This window comes from Pecten maximus, chromosome 5, assembly GCF_902652985.1.
Source record: "Pecten maximus chromosome 5, xPecMax1.1, whole genome shotgun sequence".
Classification (NCBI taxonomy): Eukaryota; Metazoa; Mollusca; class Bivalvia; order Pectinida; family Pectinidae; genus Pecten; species Pecten maximus.
The window spans coordinates 40,419,337-40,443,347 of NC_047019.1; the positions used below are offsets into that span (position 1 = coordinate 40,419,337).

Here is a 24,011-nt window from a genome sequence, read left to right on the forward strand (position 1 = left end):
TTCCCACTTAGTAAAGGGAGATAAACAGTAATCCTCCCACTTAGTAAGGGGAGATAAACAGTAATCCTCCCACTTAGTAAAGGGAGATAAACAGTAATGATCACTTTGTGTATCCTCCCACTTAGTAAGGGGAGATAAACAGTAATGATCACTTTGTGTATCCTCCCACTTAGTAAAGGGAGATAAACAGTAATCCTCCCACTTAGTAAAGGGAGATAAACAGTAATGATCACTTTGTGTATCCTCCCACTTAGTAAAGGGAGATAAACAGTCATCCTCCCACTTAGTAAAGGGAGATAAACAGTAATGATCACTTTGTGTATCCTCCCACTTAGTAAAGGGAGATAAACAGTAATCCTCCCACTTCGTAAAGGGAGATAAACAGTACTCCCACTTAGTAAAGGGAGATAAACAGTCATCCTCCCACTTAGTAAAGGGAGATAAACAGTAATGATCACTTTGTGTATCCTCCCACTTAGTAAAGGGAGATAAACAGTCATCCTCCCACTTAGTAAAGGGAGATAAACAGTAATGATCACTTTGTGTATCCTCCCACTTAGTAAAGGGAGATAAGCAGTAATACTCCCACTTAGTAAAGGGAGATAAACAGTAATGATCACTTTGTGTATCCTCCCACTTAGTAAAGGGAGATAAACAGTAATGATCACTTTGTGTATCCTCCCACTTAGGTAAAGGGAGATAAACAGTAATGATCACTTTGTGTATCCTCCCACTTAGTAAAGGGAGATAAACAGTAATCATCCCACTTAGTAAAGGGAGATAAACAGTACTCCCACTTAGTAAAGGGAGATAAACAGTAATGATCACTTTGTGTATCCTCCCACTTAGTAAAGGGAGATAAACAGTAATCCTCCCACTTAGTAAAGGGAGATCAACAGTAATCCTCCCACTTAGTAAAGGGAGATAAACAGTAATGATCACTTTGTGTATCCTCCCACTTAGTAAAGGGAGATAAACAGTAATCATCCCACTTAGTAAAGGGAGATAAACAGTAATCATCCCACTTAGTAAAGGGAGATAAACATTACTCCCACTTAGTAAAGGGAGATAAACAGTAATGATCACTTTGTGTATCCTCCCACTTAGTAAAGGGAGATAAACAGTAATCCTCCCACTTAGTAAAGGGAGATCAACAGTAATCCTCCCACTTAGTAAAGGGAGATAAACAGTAATGATCACTTTGTGTATCCTCCCACTTAGTAAAGGGAGATAAACAGTCATCCTCCCACTTAGTAAAGGGAGATAAACAGTAATGATTACTTTGTGTATCCTCCCACTTAGTAAAGGGAGATAAACAATAATCCTCCCACTTAGTAAAGGGAGATAAACAATAATCCTCCCACTTAGTAAAGGGAGATAAACAGTAATGATCACTTTGTGTATCCTCCCACTTAGGTAAAGGGAGTTAAACAGTAATGATCACTTTGTGTATCCCATCCAGCATGTGACAAAGGAAAGGAATGTAGTCTTTGTATTATATTTTGTGTTAGGAACATGAGATTACTGTGTACAAGACTGTCAAGGTTGCAGCTCAGAAGGAAGAGACCATTATTCCAGAGTTTATTTCTGAGGAGGCAGCTCGGCGTGAGGAAGATTCCAAGGAAGCCTTGGAGAAACAAATGGTGGAGAGTAAGTGTTTTAATCGATACAAAAGTGTTGTGTTTTACTGGCGTATATATTATCTTCATCAGACAGTGACATTTGTAGCATTACACAAGAATAACTTGTGTCAGCAAAATAAATTGGTGATCATAATACCAATGAAATTTATGTAAAGTAAGAACTAACATCTGAAAGGTTTTAAATTTTTGTTTGACCCTACTTTGTACTTTCAGTGTCACAGATAGTGGACAACACCATGTCAGGGACAGTACTGGAGGAGGGTGAGGCTGGACTTACAGACAAGGAACTAGAACTGGCACAGAAAAAAGTACTGGTAAGTACAGAGACAAGTATATCATACATGTAGAGAGTATCGGAAAAAAGTTCTGCTCCTCTCTATTGAACTTAAGTCTTCACAATCAGTATGTCAATAACCATGGGTCAACCCATATACCAGCATTAAATGATACAGGAGTATTAATAACAGAGCATTTCTAAACTTTTAAATCTTCATTGCTTGTTGTGGCTTTTTGGCATCAGGAGAAAATAGCAGATGCCAAGGAGATGATGGAGAGAGCAGACAACCCACAGCCACCCAAAGAGGAAAAACCTGTCAAAAAGCCAGTAGGAAAGAAAGGAGGGAAGAAAAATGTTGAGAAAATAGTGGTGGACACAGAGAAAGAAAAACTAAAAGAAATGAGAAGGCTTGAAAAAGAGGTAAGTTCTATTGTTAATGAATGTTGTGGTAAAGTCATAATTTTCTACCCAGAAGTAAGTGTTAGTTATAGGACTGTTACTGTGATTTTGGTAAAGGCTTTGTTTCTGGAAGTGATTATGTTTTTTACATAGTATCTACCATTATTATTAAGAATGAATTGTTGAATGTTACTACCAAGGCATTAATGTTTTGTAATATATATATACTCTGTATTGTTTTACAGAAAGACAAAATAGAAAGTCCAATGACCTCTGTTTTGATGTATATATAATAGGTATAAATGGCCTCAGTTATGATGTATATATAATGGGTATACATATAATAAGTACAAAACTGTTACATGTAACATGTTTTATTTTTCAACAGCAAAGGTTGGAAGAGGCCAAGGCACTGCAAGCAAAGATAGATAAACAAAGGGCATTGAGACAGGCCAAGGAGAAAGAAGCACGTGACAAAGGAAAGGTATGTAGTCTTTGTTGTCAGTGGTGATCTATCATAGGTCATAGATCAACAGATAATATGGGTTAGTCTTTGTCAGTAGGTCTGACGTAGGGGAATGGTGGGTAGTCTTTGTCAGTAGGTCTGACGTAGGGGAATGGTGGGTAGTCTTTGTCAACAGAAGTCTGACCAAGGGGAATTGTGGGTAGTCTTTGTCAACAGAGGTCTGACGTAGGGGAATGGAGGGTAGTCTTTGTCAGTAGAGGTCTAACCTAGGGGGATGGTGGGTAGTCTTTGTCAACAGAGGTCTGACCTAGGAGAATGGTGGGTAGTCTTTGTCAGTAGAGGTCTGACCTAGGGGAATGGTGGGTAGTCTTTGTCAGTAGAGGTCTGACCTAGGGGAATGGTAGGTAGTCTTTGTCAACAGAGGTCTGACCTAGGGGAATGGAGGGTAGTCTTTGTCAGTAGAGGTCTGACCTAGGAGAATGGTGGGTAGTCTTTGTCAGTAGAGGTCTGACCTAGGGGAATGGTGGGAAGTCTTTGTCAGTAGAGGTCTAACCTAGGGGGATGGTGGGTAGTCTTTGTCAACAGAGGTCTGACCTAGGGGATGGTGGATAGTCTTTGTCAGTAGAGGTCTGACCTAGGGGAATGGTGGGTAGTCTTTGTCAACAGAGGTCTGACCTAGGGGAATGGTTGATAGTCTTTGTCAGTAGAGGTCTGACCTAGGGGAATGGTGGGTAGTCTTTGTCAACAGAGGTCTGACCTAGGGGAATGGTGGGTAGTCTTTGTCAACAGAGGTCTGACCTAGGGGATGGTGGATAGTCTTTGTCAACAGAGGTCTGACCTAGGGGAATGGTTGATAGTCTTTGTCAACAGAGGTCTGACCTAGGGGATGGTGGATAGTCTTTGTCAGTAGAGGTCTGACCTAGGGGAATGGTGGGTAGTCTTTGTCAACAGAGGTCTGACCTAGGGGAATGGTGGATAGTCTTTGTCAGTAGAGGTCTGACCTAGGGGGTGGGGTGGTGGATAGTCTTTGTCAACAGAGGTCTGACCTAGGGGATGATGGATAGTCTTTGTCAGTAGAGGTCTCACCAAGGGCATTGGTGGGTAGTCTTTGTCAGTAGAGGTCTGACCTAGGAGAATGGTTGATAGTCTTTGTCAACAGAGGTCTGACGTAGGGGAATGGCAGATAGTCTTTGTCAACAGAGGTCTGAAGTAGGGGAATGGTGGGTAGTCTTTGTCAACAGAAGTGTGACCTAGGAGAATGGTGGGTAGTCTTTGTCAGTAGGTCTGACACAGGGGAATGGTGGGTAGTCTTTGTCAACAGAGGTCTGACCTAGGGGAATGGTGGGTAGTCTTTGTCAACAGAGGTCTGACCTAGGGGAATGGTGGGTAGTCTTTGTCAACAGAGGTGTGACCTAGGAGAATGGTGGGTAGTCTTTGTCAGTAGGTCTGACACAGGGGAATGGTGGGTAGTCTTTGTCAACAGAGGTCTAACCTAGGGGGATGGTGGGTAGTCTTTGTCAACAGAGGTCTGACCTAGGGGAATGGTGGGAAGTCTTTGTCAGTAGAGATCTAACCTAGGGAGATGGTGGGTAGTCTTTGTCAACAGAGGTCTGACCTAGGGGATGGTGGATAGTCTTTGTCAGTAGAGGTCTGACCTAGGGGAATGGTGGGTAGTCTTTGTCAACAGAGGTCTGACCTAGGAGAATGGTGGGTAGTCTTTGTCAGTAGAGGTCTGACCTAGGGGAATGGTGGGTAGTCTTTGTCAGTAGAGGTCTGACCTAGGGGAATGGTAGGTAGTCTTTGTCAACAGAGGTCTGACCTAGGGGAATGGAGGGTAGTCTTTGTCAGTAGAGGTCTGACCTAGGAGAATGGTGGGTAGTCTTTGTCAGTAGAGGTCTGACCTAGGGGAATGGTGGGAAGTCTTTGTCAGTAGAGGTCTAACCTAGGGGGATGGTGGGTAGTCTTTGTCAACAGAGGTCTGACCTAGGGGATGGTGGATAGTCTTTGTCAGTAGAGGTCTGACCTAGGGGAATGGTGGGTAGTCTTTGTCAACAGAGGTCTGACCTAGGGGAATGGTTGATAGTCTTTGTCAGTAGAGGTCTGACCTAGGGGAATGGTGGGTAGTCTTTGTCAACAGAGGTCTGACCTAGGGGAATGGTGGGTAGTCTTTGTCAACAGAGGTCTGACCTAGGGGAATGGTGGGTAGTCTTTGTCAACAGAGGTCTGACCTAGGGGAATGGTTGATAGTCTTTGTCAACAGAGGTCTGACCTAGGGGATGGTGGATAGTCTTTGTCAGTAGAGGTCTGACCTAGGGGAATGGTGGGTAGTCTTTGTCAACAGAGGTCTGACCTAGGGGAATGGTGGATAGTCTTTGTCAGTAGAGGTCTGACCTAGGGGGTGGGGTGGTGGATAGTCTTTGTCAACAGAGGTCTGACCTAGGGGATGATGGATAGTCTTTGTCAGTAGAGGTCTCACCAAGGGCATTGGTGGGTAGTCTTTGTCAGTAGAGGTCTGACCTAGGAGAATGGTTGATAGTCTTTGTCAACAGAGGTCTGACGTAGGGGAATGGCAGATAGTCTTTGTCAACAGAGGTCTGAAGTAGGGGAATGGTGGGTAGTCTTTGTCAACAGAAGTGTGACCTAGGAGAATGGTGGGTAGTCTTTGTCAGTAGGTCTGACACAGGGGAATGGTGGGTAGTCTTTGTCAACAGAGGTCTGACCTAGGGGAATGGTGGGTAGTCTTTGTCAACAGAGGTCTGACCTAGGGGAATGGTGGGTAGTCTTTGTCAACAGAGGTCTGACCTAGGAGAATGGTGGGTAGTCTTTGTCAGTAGGTCTGACACAGGGGAATGGTGGGTAGTCTTTGTCAACAGAGGTCTAACCTAGGGGGATGGTGGGTAGTCTTTGTCAACAGAGGTCTGACCTAGGGGAATGGTGGGAAGTCTTTGTCAGTAGAGATCTAACCTAGGGAGATGGTGGGTAGTCTTTGTCAACAGAGGTCTGACCTAGGGGATGGTGGATAGTCTTTGTCAGTAGAGGTCTGACCTAGGGGAATGGTGGGTAGTCTTTGTCAACAGAGGTCTGACCTAGGGGAATGGTTGATATTCTTTGTCAGTAGAGGTCTGACCAAGGGGAATGGAGGGTAGTCTTTGTCAACAGAGGTCTGACCTAGGGGAATGGTGGGTAGTCTTTGTCAACAGAGGTCTGACCTAGGGGATGGTGGATAGTCTTTGTCAGTAGAAGTCTGACCAAGGGGAATGGTGGGTAGTCTTTGTCAACAGAGGTCTGACCTAGGGGATGGTGGATAGTCTTTGTCAGTAGAAGTCTGACCTAGGGGAATGGCAGATAGTCTTTGTCAACAGAGATCTGACGTAGGGGAATGGTGGGTAGTCTTTGTCAACAGCGGTCTGACCTAGGGGAATGGTGGTTAGTCTTTGTCAACAGAGGTCTGACCTAGGGGAATGGTGGGTAGTCTTTGTCAGTAGGTCTGACACAGGGGAATGGTGGGTAGTCTTTGTCAACAGAGGTCTGACCAAGGGGAATGGTGGGTAGTCTTTGTCAGTAGGTCTGACCTAGGGGAATGGTGGGTAGTCTTTGTCAACAGAGGTCTGACCTAGGGGAATGGTGGATAGTCTTTGTCAACAGAGGTCTGACCTAGGGGATGGTGGATAGTCTTTGTCAGTAGAAGTCTGACCAAGGGGAATGGTGGGTAGTCTTTGTCAACAGAGGTCTGACCTAGGGGATGGTGGATGGTCTTTGTCAGTAGAGGTCTGACCTAGGGGAATGGCAGATAGTCTTTGTCAACAGCGGTCTGACCTAGGGGAATAGTGGTTAGTCTTTGTCAACAGAGGTCTGACCTAGGGGAATGGTGGGTAGTCTTTGTCAGTAGGTCTGACACAGGGGAATGGTGGGTAGTCTTTGTCAACAGAGGTCTGACCAAGGGGAATGGTGGGTAGTCTTTGTCAGTAGGTCTGACCTAGGGGAATGGTGGGTAGTCTTTGTCAACAGAGGTCTGACCTAGGGGAATAGTGGTAGTCTTTGTCAACAGAGGTCTGACCAAGGGGAATGGTGGGTAGTCTTTGTCAACAGAGGTCTGACCTAGGGAATGGTGGGAAGTCTTTGTCAGTAAAGGTCTAACCTAGGGGGATGGTGGGTAGTCTTTGTCAACAGAGGTCTGACCTAGGGGAATAGTGGTAGTCTTTGTCAACAGAGGTCTGACCTAGGGGGTGGGGTGGTGGATAGTCTTTGTCAACAGAGGTCTGACCAAGGGGAATAGTGGTTGTCTTTGTCAACAGAGGTCTGACCAAGGGGAATGATGGGAAGACTTTGTCAGTTGTCAACAGAGGTCTGACCAAGGGGAATGCTGGGTAGTCTTTGTCAACAGAGTTCTGACCTAGGGAAATGGTGGGTAGCCTTTGTCAGTAGAGGTCTGACCAAGGGGAATGGTGGGAAGACTTTGTCAGTTGTCAACAGAGGTCTGACCAAGGGGAATGCTGGGTAGTCTTTGTCAACAGAGGTCTGACCTAGGGGATGGTGGGTAGTCTTTGTCAACAGAGGTCTGACCAAGGGGAATGCTGGGTAGTCTTTGTCAGTAGAGGTCTGACCTAGGGGAATGGTGGGTAGTCTTTGTCAACAGAGTTCTGACCTAGGGGAATGCTGGGTAGTCTTTGTCAGTAGAGGTCTGACCTAGGGGAATGGTGGGTAGTCTTTGTCAACAGAGTTCTGACCTAGGGGAATGCTGGGTAGTCTTTGTCAACAGAGGTCTGACCTAGGGGAATGGTTGGAGGTCTTTGTCAGTAGGTCTGACGTAGGGGAATGGTGGGTAGTCTTTGTCAACAGAGGTCTGACCAAGGGGAATGGAGGGTAGTCTTTGTCAGTAGAGGTCTGACCTAGGGGGATGGTAGGTAGTCTTTGCCAACAGAGGTCTGACCTAGGGGAATGGTGGGAAGTCTTTGTCAACAGAGGTCTGACCAAGGGGAATGGTGGATAGTCTTTGTCAACAGAGGTCTGACGTAGGGGAATGGTGGGTAGTCTTTGTCAACAGAGGTCTGACCTAGGGGAATGGTTGGAGGTCTTTGTCAGTAGGTCTGACGTAGGGGAATGGTGGGTAGTCTTTGTCAACAGAGGTCTGACCAAGGGGAATGGAGGGTAGTCTTTGTCAGTAGAGGTCTGACCTAGGGGGATGGTAGGTAGTCTTTGCCAACAGAGGTCTGACCTAGGGGAATGGTGGGAAGTCTTTGTCAACAGAGGTCTGACCTAGGGGAATGGTGGGTAGTCTTTGTCAGTAGAGGTCTGACCAAGGGGAATGGTGGGTAGTCTTTGTCAACAGAGGTCTGACCTAGGGGAATGGTGGGTAGTCATTGTCAACAGAAGTTATAAACTAGCTGTCACAAGTTTTTACTGTAATTATATATGGTGTTTGCATTATTCAATTTGATTTCTCTGTAATTGGTCCTGATATCATCAAGTTGATGATCCAATGAATTTTCTAGTTAATCAAATGCTGTTGAATACAGGTTTCTGAGTATTGCAGTAAATGTGTGAGAGCATTAGGTATGTAGCATGTTGATCTGACGTTTTCGCTTTAACAGTGAAATTCTTGCTGCTACTAAAAGTAATCTATATTACTGAGGAAACCAAGTCTGTTTGCAGTTTGCTGAAATTGTATGTGTGGTTTATTAAGCTTTTCAACTTAAGTTGCTCATTTATTTATCAACTTTGTAAATAACCTGAAGTGGAAACTGATCAAAACCATGTTCAATTTAACTCACTTACTTAAAAAATGTGTAAATTAATATTTATGTGAAAGGAATTGTGTTTGGTGTAGTCATATTTGTCTAAACAAACATATATTTATTTTCAAAATGTCTTTATTGTGTCACAAGAACGTGATATGTGATTGGCCACAGATGATAAAAATAACCAAGATTATAGAATTATCTGTATAATATAACTTGGTATTTCTAGGGTGTATAGAATTTGAGTGAGACCTCAGTTTATAGCTGAATTTTCCCAATAAGATGATATATTGAAATTTTATTCTGGTTCATTGTCTGTTACACATTTTTTTCATTTTCCAGTGTCAATTAGTTTTTTTTTATTTGTGTTCATTCAAAGTAATGTATGAAAAGTTCATTTAGGTATTGGATACAAAATAAGTCTCAGTAGTCTCGAGGTCAAATGCCATTTGGTTGAAAGTTTACAGACATCAATTAAACAGCAGGGTTGGGGTATGGTACTGGAATCAGCATGTCTGTCTGTCTGTAGACACAATATTTTAACACCTACTCCTCATAGCATTATGCATGGATTTCAATGAAACTTTACACACATGTTAATCATGGCATGTTCTTGTGTCTCCAATCAAGTTTGTTACCAGAGTTATGGCCCTTGATTCCTCTTAGTGAGACATATTCTGTTCATACTACTCCTCCAAACATATTTAACCAATTTCAATGAAAATAAACATGAATGTTTGTTAGATGTGCTTGCATTTTCTTTCTTTTTTTTTTTAAATTTTGGTTACCATGGAAACCATGTCATTATACACGTATGTTTATTGGCTGACATCTGTCCTGAGATCAATCGCTCTAGCAATACTCTCAGAATGTTTGTTCAAACTTGGATCAAGTGGTGTAACTTATGAATGCCTATTATTAAGAACATCATCAAATGAGGGATAGGAAGAGTATTTAGTTAACCATTCGATTGGCTTACAGTTCTAGTTCCCTACTGTAATCTGTTCATCAACTGAGGCTGAAGGTCAGTGTCCTAGTCAAATGTTGAATTTAAGAACACTGTGATAAACGATAAATACAGGTGTAAATACTTAAACTGGATAACTACAGGTGTAAATACTTATACTGGATAACTACAGGTGTAAATACTTATACTGGATAACTACAGGTGTAAATACTTATACTGGATAACTACAGGTGTAAATACTTATAGGGAACAACCAACCAATTGAAAAAATATATTTTTGAAACAGCCCCTGTGTATAGAACGTTGAGCCAAGGATAAAATGTCTGGCAGCCACTGATTGGCCAGTATGTTATGAAGTGAGAAAATAGATATGTAGCCTGATCGGTAACTATCAATAAGAAATGTTGATATAAATTTCTTAAGTCCGATTGGTTTTTTTCCCAAAAGTTCACGTAATAATAGTAAACAGGTAAACATTTAAGATTTTTGAGAATTTTTACTGCGAAATTCACCTATTTTCAAAATGGCTACCCTGGAGAAAATTTGAGCTGAAGGACCCAACTTTCTTTTTTGATTAGGTGTTATATCAGACCCTAAACTTTTGTTATAAACCATAATCGTCATATTCAATTCAAGAATTTGAATGAAATAATCCAAAACGTTAACAATAAGGTCTATGGGAAAACAATTGGTTGGTTGGTCTCTACACTGGATAACTACAGGTGTAAATACTTATACTGGATAACTACAGGTGTAAATACTTATACTGGATAACTACAGGTGTAAATACTTATACTGGATAACTACAGGTGTAAATACTTATACTGGATAACTACAGGTGTAATGACTTATACAGGATAACTACAGGTGTAATGACTAATACAGGATAACTACAGGTGTAATGACTAATACAGGATAACTACAGGTGTAATGACTGTTATACAGGATAACTACAGGTGTAATGACTAATACAGGATAACTACTGGTGTAATGACTGTTATACAGGATAACTACAGGTGTAATGACTTATACAGGATAACTACAGGTGTAATGACTGTTATACAGGATAACTACAGGTGTAATGACTGTTATACAGGATAACTACAGGTGTAATGACTGTTATACATGATAACTACAGGTGTGATGATAACTACAGGTGTGATGACTGTTATACAGGATAACTACAGGTGTAATGACTTATACAGGATAACTACAGGTGTAATGACTTATACAGGATAACTACATGTGTAATGACTTATACAGGATAACTACAGGTGTAATGACTGTTATACAGGATAACTACAGGTGTAATGACTGTTATACATGATAACTACAGGTGTAATGACTTATACAGGATAACTACAGGTGTAATGACTGTTATACATGATAACTACAGGTGTAATGACTGTTATACAGGATAACTACAGGTGTAATGACTGTTATACAGGATAACTACAGGTGTAATGACTTATACAGAATAACTACAGGTGTAATGACTGTTATACAGGATAACTACAGGTGTAATGACTGTTATACAGGATAACTACAGGTGTAATGACTGTTATACAGGATAACTACAGGTGTAATGACTGTCATACAGGATAACTACAGTTGTAATGACTGTTATACATGATAACTACAGGTGTAATGACTTATACAGGATAACTACAGGTGTAATGACTTATACAGGATAACTACAGGTGTAATGACTGTTATACATGATAACTACAGGTGTAATGACTGTTATACAGGATAACTACAGGTGTAATGACTGTTATACATGATAACTACAGGTGTAATGACTTATACAGGATAACTACAGGTGTAATGACTGTTATACAGGATAACTACAGGTGTGATGACTGTTATACATGATAACTACAGGTGTAATGACTGTTATACAGGATAACTACAGGTGTAATGACTTATACAGGATAACTACAGGTGTAATGACTGTTATACAGGATAACTACAGGTGTAATGATAGAAATCAGGAATAAAGAAGTGTCCAACAACATTTAAAACTAACTCTATTTAATTTGTATGAATCAGCTGACTATTGACAATGTGGTATGTATATATGTGTGTTGTTTGTCTTCCAGCTAATTAATGTTTGATTGTTTGCAATTAACACTGTAATTTTATCCAAAATATTTACGTTGATCACTGAATAGGATGTTGTTTACCTATTGATGTCACCTCCTGGCTTTATTACACGATTTAGTGATTGATACAATTTAATTGTAAAATTTGTGCATATTGTATTCTGTACATTTTTCTAGCTAAGATATGACAAATTTGTAATTATACATGCACAAATATGGTCGTGTTTTAATCAAAAATTAATACAGTAATTTACTGAACTTATGCATGGGATCGCTGGAGCCAATGATGAGATTTGTATGAGCCATTCTCTTATGATTTACTCATTAAGTAATGTAGTGTCATATGACCTACAATGAAAAGTGATAAGTTGTGATCAATAGATATACAATTGGTATCAGAGGCATGTTGTCATTTCTGTAATAAAAATAAAACTCATGGTTTTATTGTTAATATAAGATGGATTCCCCTTCTTAGTTCACTAGACATTCATGGTATTAGAAGAATACCTGAAGTATGTGATAAATCTGTATCACAATAGTACATACATTGTACTATGAAAAATTTAATATTTTTTCAATATTTTTTCAAAAGAATTTCAAAGTTCAAGGATGTTTTAAATAGAATGTGATTTGTTATAGCTAGCAACAGGCAGCTAGGTCTGAAATTCGAAGTTATACAACGGCCATATTTATTAACCGTCATGTTTTTTTCCCTGTGCGACACACTGACATTTTCACCTTGTCATACTTCACCTGTATGTTTGTGTTAAAATACACACATGATGTGAGTCAATTTCTTCACTCCTGACATTGATATATAGAAGGTTACAATATGTGATATAAAGTTTGCTGTTGGAAATGATTATGCACATCAAAACACACTAATAATTCACCAAATTATGTTCGAATTCTTATTCCTCAAAGCTCATAAAGTCTGATTATTAACCATGCAAGAACTGGTGAATTTGTTGTACATCCTATTGTATATACATGGAAATACTGATGGATTTGTACATCATGTTGTATATACATGGAAATACTGATGGATTTGTACATCATGTTGTATATACATGGAAATCCTGATGGATTTGTACATCATGTTGTATATACATGGAAATCCTGTTGGATTTGTACATCATGTTGTATATACATGGAATACTGATGGATTTGTACATCATGTTGTATATACATGGAAATCCTGATGGATTTGTACATCATGTTGTATATACATGGAAATCCTGATGGATTTGTACATCCTGTTGTATATACATGGAAATACTGATGGATTTGTACATCCTGTTGTATATACATGGAAATACTGATGGATTTGTACATCATGTTGTATATACATGGAAATCCTGATGGATTTGTACATCCTGTTGTATATACATGGAAATACTGATGGATTTGTACATCCTGTTGTATATACATGGAAATCCTGATGGATTTGTACATCCTGTTGTATATACATGGAAATACTGATGGATTTGTACATCCTGTTGTATATACATGGAAATACTGATGGATTTGTACAACATGTTGTATAGACATGGAAATTCTGATGGATTTGTACATCATGTTGTATATACATGGAAATTCTGATGGATTTGTACATCATGTTGTATATACATGGAAATACTGATGGATTTGTACAACATGTTGTTTTAACATGGAAATCCTGATGGATTTGTACATCCTTGTTATATACAGGGAAATCCTGATGGATTTGTACATCATGTTGTTTTTTTCATGGAAATCCTGATGGATTTGTACATCCTGTTGTATATACATGGAAATACTGATGGATTTGTACATCCTGTTATATAGACATGGAAATTCAGATGGATTTGTACATCATGTTGTATAGACATGGAAATTCAGATGGATTTGTACATCCTGTTGTATATACATGGAAATACTGATGGATCTGTACATCATGTTGTATATACATGGAAATCCTGATGGATTTGTACATCATGTTGTATATACATGGAAATACTGATGGATTTGTACATCCTGTTGTATATACATGGAAATACTGATGGATTTGTACAACATGTTGTATATACATGGAAATACTGATGGATTTGTACATCATGTTGTATAGACATGGAAATCCTGATGGATTTGTACATCCTGTTGTATATACATGGAAATCCTGATGGATTTGTACATCATGTTGTATATACATGGAAATCCTGATGGATTTACATTTTATAGCAAAATATACCAGGGCAGTTGAATCTCTCAGAGAATTCATTGCGATCCTCTGTCAATGGCTCACAAACGTACACCAAATCATGACGTTACGTATTCTATCTCGCATTAGGACATCATATAACATGACAGAGAGCTATATGCAGATCTTAATTTTCCCCATTGGCGGTTGTAAGTAGTGTTCTGATTGGTCAAATCAGACGAAGTGAAAAATATCACATTTATAGAATGAATAATTTTTTCATATTTCACTGGTTTCACAGGTGTCCAACATTTTATTAGCCCACCATCATCAGATGGTGGGCTATTCAAATTGCCCTGCGTCTGTGGTCCGTGGTCCGTGGTCCGTCCGTCCGTCCGTCCGTCCGTCCGTAAACAGTTCTTGTTATCGCTAATCCTCAGAAAGTACTGAAGGGATCTTTCTCAAATTTCATATGTAGGTTCCCCTTGGTGCCTCGTTATGCATATTGCATTTTGAGACCAATCGGAAAACAACATGGCCGACAGGCAGCCATCTTGGATTTTGACAATTGAAGTTTGTTATCGTTATTTCTGAGAAAGTACTGAAGGGATCTTTCTCAAATTCCATATGTAGGTTCCCCTTGGTGCCTAGTTATGCATATTGTATTTTGAGACCAATCCGAAAACAACATGGCCGACAGGCAGCCATCTTTGATTTTGACAATTGAAGTTTGTTATCGCTATTTCTCAGAAAGTACTGAAGGGATCTTTCTCAAATTTCATATGTAGGTTCCCCTTGGTGCCTAGTTATGCATATTGCATTTTGAGACCAATTGGAAAACAACATGGCCGACAGGCAGCCATCTTTGATTTTGACAATTGAAGATTGTTATCGCTATTTCTCAGAAAGTACTGAAGGGATCTTTCTCAAATTTCATATATAGCTTCCCCTTGTTTGAAAAGTACTAGAGGGATGTTTCTCAATTTACAAAGATTAGTAAAAGGAAGGGAAAAATAGAGAAAAGATCAATCTGATATGGAACCTATAAAGATCCTTCAATGGTGGGCGCCAAGATCCCTCTGGGATCTCTTGTTTATATTTATCATTAATTAACTGAGAATATCATGCTTCACTAGATTGATGAGATACACAAAAGTCGTAATGATCAATTGATTTTATTTAAATGTTTGAGTTTATGAATCATTTATAAATGAATGAAATATTAATTTATTGTATGAACAGTAATTTATTACTTACATGAAACATAATTTTGATAATGAAAATTGTACAGGAGCTTGAGCTTGAGATGGAAAGATTGGAGAGGGAGGCAGATGAGATGCAACAAGCAGAGGATGAAGTGCGAAATGCACTCGCTGAATCAAGGAAGACACAAAGGGAAGAGCGTGATAATCGGCGGAAGGCTGATCTTGAAAGAAAAAAACAGCTAGCAATAGAACGACGAGAAAAGGAGAGGAAACTGATGGAGGACGCAAAAAACAAGGAGCTGGAGATGTTGGAGAAGATTGAAGATGCCAATGTTAGGAAACGTCAACGAGAGGAAGAGGAACTGAAACAGGAGGAAGAAGAGAGATTAGCTCAGGAACGTCTAGAGGTAAGAGACCAAGATTTTCTGGCACATACACTTCTTATCTCTGTATATGTGACAATCGTATCATGCACTGGTTTAATTTCTCTTTGAATAAACACTCATTATTATTATCATAAATCAACAATATATGTGTTTGACAAAGCATCAGATATAGGCCTTCATTATCATATTCTAACACCACTGGTCTGTCCGTCATTACCGCTGTATGTATTCTGACACCACTAATCTGTCCGTCTGTCCGTCATTATCACTGTATGTTTACTGACTGACACCACTTGTCTGTCCGTCTGTCCGTCATTATCACTGTATGTTTACTGACACCACTGGTCTGTCCGTCATTACCGCTGTATGTATTCTGACACCACTAATCTGTCCGTCATTATCACTGTATGTTTACTGACTGACACCACTTGTCTGTCCGTCTGTCCATCATTATCACTGTATGTTTACTGACACCACTTGTCTGTCCGTCATTATCACTGTATGTATAATGACACCGCTTGTCTGTCCATCTGTCCATGATAACCGCTGTATGTATTCTGACACCACTAGCTATATAGTCTGTCCGTCATTATCACTGTATGTATAATGACACCGCTTGTCTGTCCATCATTATCCTTGTGTGTTTACTGACACCACTAGTCTGTCCATGTGTCTGTCATTATCCTTGTATGTTTACTGACACCACTTGTCTGTCCATCTGTCTGTCATCACTGTGTAAATGTTTACTGACATTACTAGTTTGTCCATGTGTCTGTCATTATCCTTGTGTGTTTACTGACTCCACTAGTCTGTCCTTGTGTCTGTCATTATCTTTGTGTGTTTACTGACACCACTAGTCTGTCCATGTGTCTGTCATTATACTTGTGTGTTTACTGACATCACTAGTCTGTCCATGTGTCTGTCATTATCCTTGTGTGTTTACTGACTCCACTAGTCTGTCCTTGTGTCTGTCATTATCTTTGTGTGTTTACTGACACCACTTGTCTGTCCTTGTGTCTGTCATTATACTTGTGTGTTTACTGACACCACTAGTCTGTCCTTGTGTCTGTCATTATACTTGTGTGTTTACTGACACCACTAGTCTGTCCATGTGTCTGTCATTATCCTTGTGTGTTTACTGACACCACTAGTCTGTCCTTGTGTCCGTCATTATACTTGTGTGTTTACTGACATCACTAGTCTGTCCATGTGTCTGTCATTATCCTTGTGTGTTTACTGACACCACTAGTCTGTCCTTGTGTCTGTCATTATCCTTGTGTGTTTACTGACATCACTAGTCTGTCCTTGTGTCTGTCATTATACTTGTGTGTTTACTGACACCACTAGTCTGTCCTTGTGTCTGTCATTATCCTTGTGTGTTTACTGACACCACTAGTCTGTCCTTGTGTCTATCATTATCCTTGTTTGTTTACTGACACCACTACGTTGTTCATGTGTCTGTCATTATCCTTGTGTGTTTACTGACACCACTAGTCTGTCCTTGTGTCCGTCATTATACTTGTTTGTTTACTGACATCACTAGTCTGTCCATGTGTCTGTCATTATCCTTGTGTGTTTACTGACACCACTAGTCTGTCCTTGTGTCTATCATTATCCTTGTTTGTTTACTGACACCACTACGTTGTTCATGTGTCCGTCATTATCCTTAATGGATTTGAACCCAATTTGGTCAGAAACATCCTTGGGGGAAGGGGAACAGATTATGCATAAATGCTGATTCTGACCCCCGAGGGGCCAAAGGGGCGGGGCCAAATATGGGAAATAGAGGTAATTCCTCTAAATCTCTACTAGTCATAAAGTTATGAATGGATTTGAACCCAATTTGGTCAGAAACATCCTTGGGGGAAGGGGAAAATATTTTGCATAAATGGTGGCTCTGACCCCCGAGGGGCCAAAGGGGCGGGGCCCAATAGGGGAAATTAAGGTAATTCCTTTAAATCGCTACTAGTCATAAAGTTATGAATGGATTTCAACCCAATTTGGTCAGAAACATCCTTGGGGGAAGGGGAAGAGATTTTGCATAAATGGTGGCTCTGACCCCAAAGGGACCAAAGGGGGGGGGGCCCAATAGGGGAAATTAAGGTAATTCCTTTAAATCGCTACTTGTCATACAGTAATGAATGGATTTGAACCCAATTTGGTCAGAAACATCCTTGGGGAAAGGGGAACAGATTTTGCATAAATGGTGATTCTGACCCCCGAGGGGCCAAAGGGGCGGGGCCAAATATGGGAAATAGAAGTAATTCCTCTAAATCTCTACTAGTCATAAAGTTGTGAAGGGATTTGAACCCAATTTGGTCAGAAACATCCTTGGGGGAAGGGGAACAGATTTTGCATAAATGGTGGCTCTGACCCAAAAGGGGCCAAAAGGGCGGGGCCCAGTGGGGGAAATAGAGGTAATGCCTTTGAAACGCTACTAGTCATCAAGTTATGAATGGATTTGAACCCAATTTGGTCAGAAACAGGGGAACAGATTTTGCATAAATGGTGACTCTGACCCCAGAATGGCCAAAGGGGCGGGCCCAATAGGTGAAATTGGGGAAGAGGAACAGATTTTGCATAAATGGTGTTTCTGACCCCTGAGGGGCCAAAGGGGTGGGGCCCATAGGGGAAATAGAGGTAATTCCTTTAAATCGCTACTAGTCATAAAGTGATGAATGCATGTTCTATAAACAATTCTTGAGGTCTTTCAGACCTTAGAGAGTCTGGACTTCATTAATCTTCAAAGCAGTTCGGATTCCCACACTATAACCATATATAGCATTGTTAGAGTTTTACAAATAAAACAATTTGAATATGAACATTATTTCGACATTTGGTCTAATCCAACCAGGTGAGCGATACAGGCCCCATGGGCCTCTTGTTTCATATTTCACTGGTTTCACATGTGTCCAACATTTTATTAGCCCACCATCATCAGATGGTGGGCTATTCAAATTGCCCTGCGTCCGTGGTCCGTGGTCCGTCCGTCCGTCCGTAAACAATTCTTGTTATCGCTAATCCTCAGAAAGTACTGAAGGGATCTTTCTCAAATTTCATATGTAGGTTCCCCTTGGTGCCTAGTTATGCATATTGCATTTTGAGACCAATCGGAAAACAACATGGCCAACAGGCAGCCATCTTGGATTTTGACAATTGAAGTTTGTTATCGCTATTTCTCAGAAAGTACTGAAGGGATCTTTCTCAAATTTCATATGTAGGTTCCCCTTGGTGCCTAGTTATGCATATTGCATTTTGAGACCAATTGGAAAACAACATGGCCGACAGGCAGCCATCTTTGATTTTGACAATTGAAGATTGTTATCGCTATTTCTCAGAAAGTACTGAAGGGATCTTTCTCAAATTTCATATATAGCTTCCCCTTGTTTGAAAAGTACTAGAGGGATGTTTCTCAATTTACAAAGATTAGTAAAAGGAAGGGAAAAATAGAGAAAAGATCAATCTGATATGGAACCTATAAAGATCGTTCAATGGTGGGCGCCAAGATCCCTCTGGGATCTCTTGTTTATATTTATCATTAATTAACTGAGAATATCATGCTTCACTGGATTGATGAGATACACAAAAGTCGTAATGATCAATTGATTTTATTTAAATGTTTGAGTTTATGAATCATTTATAAATGAATGAAATATTAATTTATTGTATGAACAGTAATTTATTACTTACATGAAACATAATTTTGATAATGAAAATTGTACAGGAGCTTGAGCTTGAGATGGAAAGATTGGAGAGGGAGGCAGATGAGATGCAACAAGCAGAGGATGAAGTGCGAAATGCACTCGCTGAATCAAGGAAGACACAAAGGGAAGAGCGTGATAATCGGCGGAAGGCTGATCTTGAAAGAAAAAAACAGCTAGCAATAGAACGACGAGAAAAGGAGAGGAAACTGATGGAGGACGCAAAAAACAAGGAGCTGGAGATGTTGGAGAAGATTGAAGATGCCAATGTTAGGAAACGTCAACGAGAGGAAGAGGAACTGAAACAGGAGGAAGAAGAGAGATTAGCTCAGGAACGTCTAGAGGTAAGAGACCAAGATTTTCTGGCACATACACTTCTTATCTCTGTATATGTGACAATCGTATCATGCACTGGTTTAATTTCTCTTTGAATAAACACTCATTATTATTATCATAAATCAACAATATATGTGTTTGACAAAGCATCAGATATAGGCCTTCATTATCATATTCTAACACCACTGGTCTGTCCGTCATTACCGCTGTATGTATTCTGACACCACTAATCTGTCCGTCTGTCCGTCATTATCACTGTATGTTTACTGACTGACACCACTTGTCTGTCCGTCTGTCCGTCATTATCACTGTATGTTTACTGACACCACTGGTCTGTCCGTCATTACCGCTGTATGTATTCTGACACCACTAATCTGTCCGTCATTATCACTGTATGTTTACTGACTGACACCACTTGTCTGTCCGTCTGTCCATCATTATCACTGTATGTTTACTGACTGACACCACTTGTCTGTCCGTCTGTCCATCATTATCACTGTATGTTTACTGACACCACTTGTCTGTCCGTCATTATCACTGTATGTATAATGACACCGCTTGTCTGTCCATCTGTCCATGATAACCGCTGTATGTATTCTGACACCACTAGCTATATAGTCTGTCCGTCATTATCACTGTATGTATAATGACACCGCTTGTCTGTCCATCATTATCCTTGTGTGTTTACTGACACCACTAGTCTGTCCATGTGTCTGTCATTATCCTTGTATGTTTACTGACACCACTTGTCTGTCCATGTGTCTGTCATTATCCTTGTGTGTTTACTGACACCACTTGTCTGTCCATGTGTCTGTCATTATCCTTGTATGTTTACTGACACCACTAGTCTGTCCATCTGTCTGTCATCACTGTGTACATGTTTACTGACACCACTAGTCTGTCCTTGTGTCTGTCATTATCCTTGTGTGTTTACTGACACCACTAGTCTGTCCATGTGTCTGTCATTATCCTTGTGTGTTTACTGACACCACTACTTTGTTCATGTGTCCGTCATTATCCTTGAGAGTCCCTCTATGACCCGTCCATGTGTCCATCATTATCCTTGAGAGTCCCTCTATGACCCGTCAAATCTTATGTCTGTTTTGTCAGTAAATCCCCTTGTCTACTGATTGTTATAGGGTTGCGTGTGTGTTGGAGAATTGGTATTGATATTTTCTTGTGACAAATGAGTATTCTGGTATAGCAGTAGTTATGTGGACCGTTTGTGATGACTGCACCGGATATTATGTCAATTATTCTACACAAGATGTGTCTCTGTAGCTTTGATCTTGTTTTATATTGATCATAAAGTTAAAGCTCTAGTGATCACTTTAGCTTCAAAAAGCTAATTGTAAACAAATGTCAATATTCATAGGATTTTATTGAATTAGAAATTGTTTCAACTGACATAATGAAGAAAGTGTCAAATTGTCATTGTGATAGAGACAGTGTGTTGAGCTTATTCTATGACTATATGATGTCTCTTGTGTTCCAGCCATAGTTATAATGGACTATTAAGTACTGTAAAAAATTATATTGCCAACTACAGGAGACTCTTCAAGATGTTTTATATGTATGTCTGTCTATCAACGCTTTCATTTCCAGAAGTTATATCAGAATCCAGAAGGCCAGTTTTCTGAAATTTTGCATGATGCTACACTGTTATATACAGACATGCAATAGAGTCTATTAAAAGTTCTTCAGGGAAAAGTTGTTTTTATTAAGTAAAACTCTGTTTTAGTTCAGGTTTAGAGAAGGACACAGGGCCCTGTTTGATGTGTCAGTATTTTTTTACTGTACAGTAATAACAGAGTGGAGAAGATTTACAGGCGAGAATTATGTGCTATCTGATAGCCAGTCTTCTGTAACCATGTCATTATCTTAACAAAGCATTGAATCATCTCTTCTAGTTTAAAGACAACAGATAATTAGTCAGAAATTGATTTTGTCATCTCCTTCCCTTTATAAGAATACTATTATACCTGTTTCCCCTGTTGTAGACATTAGGCTATGCTTAGATCTGTTGGCAGAATTTGGAATTTGACTTCCAAGGTTGAGAGGGTTGGCCAGATTTTGAATATTGATTTCATACAAGAATGTTTAACTACAGGAGGAGATGAGAGAGGCTGAAAGGCTTGCAGAGGAGGAAGAAGAGAAACTCCGGGAGCTGGAGAGACAGGTAGGACAATACAGATGTTTACAAAATTTCTTTTTACTAAGATGTTCTTTGATTGTGAAAGTGATTTTATTAGATCACTGAACTTTTAAATGCTGTTGCCCCATCCTCCTCATCGGCAACCTGGTTTCCCACCCCACTTAAAACTTTTTGTGAAAAGCTTATATTATAAATCAATTAGTATACAACCCACACCTTTCAAATTTGTTATATATATATATTCATTGGAGGTCTAGGACTGATGTTACAGCAAAATTTACTCTTTTTTTTCAAGAAAAGAAACTTTTAATTTTAGGTAAGTTTTTTTTCAATGTCAGCTATCATCATAGGTCAGTCTAGATACGATAAAAGGACAATATTGATTTTTGGCAATATTTGGAATTTTTTCTGAATTTTCACACATTTTGGATTCAATTGTGGGACATTAAATCTAAAAAAATTTAGATTACTCTCAGAATTTGAATAAAGTCTACATATTCAAGTAATTGTGTATCAAATGCATTAACTTATGCAATGAGAATTTTTTTTCTAAAAAGTTTTCTCTGAAATTTTAGTATAAGCATTTGGTGATGGCTGCTACCGGTGCACTTTGCAATCTTTGATTGCACTTGCTGAAATGTTCAAATGAAATATGTGTGAAAGTTGAATTGTAAACAGTCATGGAAGTTATACAGACATTCTCCTCATTCCAATTAATCTCATCCATATGTCAGGCAGAGGAGGAAGCAATGCAGCGACTGATTGATGAGAGAGAGGAAGCTACACGCAAGAAAAGACAAATAGAGGAACAGAAAAGATTGATAGAGGAGGAACAGGAGAGAAAAAGGTACTATAAATTGTATATTGGATGTGCTCAAAAAATATGATGAGGTAATAAAAAATTAGATTTGTAGATAGACAGTGAGACCATGTGACTACAGGTAATTCTGTACACTCACTCTTGACAGTGAGACCATGTGACTACAGGTAATTCTGTACACTCACTGTAGACAGTGAGACCATGTGACTACAGGTAATTCTGTACGCTCACTCTTAACAGTGAGACCATGTGACTACAGGTAATTCTGTACACTCACTGTAGACAGTGAGACCATGTGACTACAGGTAATTCTGTACGCTCACTCTTAACAGTGAGACCATGTGACTACAGGTAATTCTGTACTTTTACTGTAGACAGTGAGACCATGTTACTACAGGTAATTCTGTCCACTCACTGTAGACAGTGAGACCATGTGACTACAGGTAATTCTGTACACTTACTGTAGACAGTGAGACCATGTGACTACAGGTAATTATGTACACTCACCGTAGACAGTCAGACCATGTGACTACAAGTACTTCTGTACATTCACTGTAGACAGAGAGACCATGTGACTACAGGTAATTATGTACACTCACCGTAGACAGTCAGACCATGTGACTACAAGTACTTCTGTACATTCACTGTAGACAGAGAGACCATGTGACTACAGGTAATTCTGTACACTTGCGGTAGACAGTGAGACTATGTGACTACAGGTAATTCTGTACACTCACTGTAGACAGTTAGACCATGTGACTGCAGGTAATTATGTACACTCACTATAGACAGTGAGACCATGTGACTACAGGTAATTCTGTACACTTCCTGTAGACAGTGAGACCATGTGACTACAGGTAATTATGTACACTCACTGTAGACAGTCAGACCATGTGACTACAGGTAATTCTGTACACTCGCGGTAGACAGTCAGACCATGTGACTACAGGTAATTCTGTCCACTCACTGTAGACAGTGAGACCATGTGACTACAGGTAATTATGTACACTCACTGTAGACAGTGAGACCATGTGACTACAGGTAATTCTGTACACTCGCGGTAGACAGTCAGACCATGTGACTACAGGTAATTCTGTCCACTCACTGTAGACAATGAGAGCATGTGACTACAGGTAATTCTGTACACTCACTGTAGACAGTCAGACCATTTGTCTACAGGTAATTCTGTACACTCACCGTAGACAGTCAGACCATGTGACTACAGGTACTTCTGTACACTCACTGTAGACAGAGAGACCATGTGACTACAGGTAATTCTGTACACTCGCTGTAGACAGTGAGACCATGTGACTACAGGTAATTCTGTACACTCACTGTAGACAATGAGAGCATGTGACTACAGGTAATTCTGTACACTCGCTGTAGACAGTGAGACCATGTGACTACAGGTAATTATGTATACTCGGGGTAGACAGTGAGACCATGTGACAATAGTTCTGCATGTATACAATTAAAGGAATACATTTGTGTTTTTCAGGCAAGCCATCATTGAAGAAGAGAAGCGATTGGAAGCAGAAAGATTAAAGCGGGCAGAGGAAGAGGATCGGAAACTACAGGAGGAAAAGAGAAGATTGGCAGAAGTAAGATGTTTAACAGGGTTAATAAGATGTTGA

At 39.9% G+C, this 24,011-nt stretch overlaps 1 protein-coding gene across 9 annotated transcripts in view; it reads left to right on the forward strand.

Annotated features, from left to right (window-relative positions):
• The window catches only part of LOC117328017 (ABC transporter F family member 4-like), a 70,022-nt gene that overhangs the window by 40,869 nt on the left and 5,142 nt on the right, over window positions 1–24,011 (forward strand). For 8 of the 9 annotated variants that reach the window (XR_004532783.1, XM_033885324.1, XM_033885321.1 and 5 more), the window contains 9 exons: window positions 1,512–1,650; window positions 1,857–1,957; window positions 2,164–2,340; window positions 2,708–2,803; window positions 11,543–11,560; window positions 15,066–15,386; window positions 21,513–21,581; window positions 22,292–22,404; window positions 23,876–23,978. Coding sequence is in view for 8 of the 9 variants with exons in the window: in XM_033885324.1 (XP_033741215.1) it covers window positions 1,512–1,650; window positions 1,857–1,957; window positions 2,164–2,340; window positions 2,708–2,803; window positions 11,543–11,560; window positions 15,066–15,386; window positions 21,513–21,581; window positions 22,292–22,404; window positions 23,876–23,978 (1,137 nt within the window). In the remaining variant the exon portion in view is untranslated. The remainder of the gene's footprint in view (window positions 1–1,511; window positions 1,651–1,856; window positions 1,958–2,163; window positions 2,341–2,707; window positions 2,804–11,542; window positions 11,561–15,065; window positions 15,387–21,512; window positions 21,582–22,291; window positions 22,405–23,875; window positions 23,979–24,011) is intronic. The other variant, XM_033885325.1, reaches the window with a different exon arrangement.